General features: G+C 66.8%; 1 protein-coding gene across 1 annotated transcript in view; it reads left to right on the top strand.

Moving 5' to 3' along the window:
- Window positions 1-1,245: 1,245 nt before the first annotated feature.
- The window catches only part of PFL1_01738 (uncharacterized protein), a gene marked incomplete at both ends in the record, with an annotated part of 2,545 nt that continues 1,233 nt past the window's right edge, over window positions 1,246-2,557 (top strand). The window contains 2 exons of the mRNA XM_007879248.1: window positions 1,246-1,671; window positions 1,792-2,502. Coding sequence (XP_007877439.1) covers window positions 1,246-1,671; window positions 1,792-2,502 — 1,137 coding nt within the window. The remainder of the gene's footprint in view (window positions 1,672-1,791; window positions 2,503-2,557) is intronic.

Below are 2,557 nucleotides of genomic sequence, written 5' to 3'. Positions count from 1 at the left end.
CTTCGAAGCCTTGCCTGGCCGCTTGAAACCGCGACGCCCGCCCGCGACGAGGAGCGAGCAGCAGCAGCGGCAGCAGCAGCAGCAAAACGCAAGGGGCGTCCGGCTTGCAGCTGGCCTGACCTGGCCTGGCAGCGCCACCGGCGAGTCGGCGGCGGCGACGACGACGACGACGACGACGGCAGCTGCAGCTGCAGCAGCACCTCCGGCCTGTCAGGTCAGGACGCGAAGCCAGGCCAGCAAACCAGAGGCCTGGGAAGATGCTGCGCTGTCTGGTGGGCAAGAAGAGCCCAGCAGGCCACCGAGGCGAGCGAGAGCAGGCAGGCAGCACGCACGCACGCGGGCAGAGAGTCGCGGGCGGCCATCCGCTCGAACCACCCTGCCTGGCTCTGGCTCTGGCTCTGGCTCTGGCTTTGGATCTGGGCTGCCTCTGAAGACGGCCCAGGTGCCTCCTGCCCAGGGCGGCCGTGCTCCGGCCCTCGCCCTCTCGCCTGGGCTCCTCCTAGCCTACCTAGCCTGCTGCTGCTGCTGCTGGGCCGTTCCCTTCGACCAGGCCCCTTTCCCCCGCGCGTGCCACTCTCTCTCTGGCACCTCTGTCTGGCCGCCTCCTCTCGTGGCTCGGACCCACCTCTCTCTTTGCCCGCTGCTGCTTGCTTGGTTGTCTTCGCTCCTTCCCTTCATCGTCGCTACCTCCTCCCTCCCCTGACCGTCCCTCTCGTCCGCCTTGCCTCCCGTGCGCCCTCTGAGTCTTGCTGGCTTCTCTTCGCCTTACACCTTGATCTCGGTGCGGCGTTCGCCGGCACACGACCTGGTTAACTGCCTCGCTCCCATCGCCCTGCTCTCCATCTGATAGGGGGCACGCTGGCGACCACCACATCCAGCCTTGCTCTTACGCTACGCCCGCCTTCTTGCGTTCCGCGCTTCCGACGCCGCCACGCTCAACCCTTCTCGCCGACTGACAGCTGGTGGCCTCCTAGACCGTGCCGCGCACGCAAACACCGCTTGATCCCGACGCACGAGCTTGATCCTGGTCGATCAGACGGAGCTTGCCTTGGTTCTCGCTCGACCGCTCAAAGACGCCGACAGTTTGGCGTTGCTTGGTGCCGATCAGCTCCCCATCTAGACATCCGTCGCTCGACCAAGGCTTGATCGACTCGGGCCCCCTCTCCCTACCTACATTGAGCTAGCGACCGATCGCACTCGCATCTCGCCCTCCCACTCATATCACGCAGCGCTTAGCTCGAACCCATGTCTGGCTTCCGCAGCGCATCGGGCGCTTCGACGCCCTCGGAGGTCACCCCATCCTCCTCCTTCGGCTCCCTCACACCCTCGCGCCGCGCTCCGCCGGTGCCGAACAGCAAGCACAACGACCCTTTTCTGCCGCCTCTGTCGGCCTACCAAAACGCCGGCGGTTCTGCTCCAGCCCCGGGACAAGGCGCGGGCGGCGGTTCCTACACTGGACCGCTGCGTCCTGCCGGCCCCGGCGCGGCGGGCGGATCCTCGTTCGGCTCGGGTTCCGGCTGGCAGGCCGCCGGGCCGGGCGCGACGACGAGCAGCACCAGCGTCGTCCGCAAAGGCTACGTCAGCGTCAAGGAGGATGGCATCCGCTCGTGGATCTGGAGCAAGCGGTGGCTGGCGCTGCGAGAGCAGACGCTCACGTTTCACAAGAATGAGGTGAGTGTCCGGATCTGTCCCGGCCCCCCTCGCAGCGCTGCACCGGTTGCGAGACAAGGAGCCGGCCGGTCTGACCCAGGGATTCCTCATCCCCTGTCTCGTTCTGCCAACACGCGATAGACCACGTACCAAGCGGCGGCGCTCATCTTCCTCAAGGACATCAGCAACGTGACGCGCACGGATCTCAAGCCGTACTGCATCGAGATTGAGACCAAGGAAAAGACCTACTACCTCCAGCTGAAGAACGACGAGGAGCTGTATGGCTGGATGGACGACATCTACTCGCGCTCGCCGCTGATGGGAGTGTCGTCGCCCACCAACTTTGTCCACCAGGTGCACGTCGGCTTCGACCCCATCAGCGGCGCGTTCACGGGCCTGCCCGAGCAGTGGTCGAAGCTGCTCACGACGTCGGCCATCACGCGCGAGGACTACGAAAAGAACCCGCAGGCGGTTCTCGACGTGCTCGAGTTCTACACCGACATCCAGAAGCGCGAGCGCGACGACTTTGGGCTGGGCAGTTCGACCATGAACATGCAGTCGGGCCGCGTGCCCAACGACACGGGCTCGTCGGCCTCGGCGGCCAGATTCAACGCCGGCACGGGCTACGCCGGGAGCGCTGGCGCCGCCACCGATCCGGGCTTTGGCAAGGAGGCGGCGGCCAGCGCTGCCAACAGTGGCTTTAAGCCATCCGCGGGCTTCAAGCCGCTCAGCGGCGTCAGCTCTGCGACCGCCACGAGTGGCTCCTCTGGCTTCCGACCGAGCGACCCGAGCCGGCGACCCTCGGAAGACGGGCGGCCAAGCCTGTCGTCGCAGCCGCGCTCCAACGAGCGGGTGCCGCAGCTGTCGGGGTCGACCGGCGGCTCGTCCCAGCGACCTGGCGACTCGG

The sequence above is a fragment of the Pseudozyma flocculosa genome (genome assembly GCF_000417875.1).
Source record: "Pseudozyma flocculosa PF-1 unplaced genomic scaffold scaffold00004, whole genome shotgun sequence".
Classification (NCBI taxonomy): Eukaryota; Fungi; Basidiomycota; class Ustilaginomycetes; order Ustilaginales; family Ustilaginaceae; genus Pseudozyma; species Pseudozyma flocculosa.
This window is presented reverse-complemented; position numbering and strand designations above follow the sequence as displayed.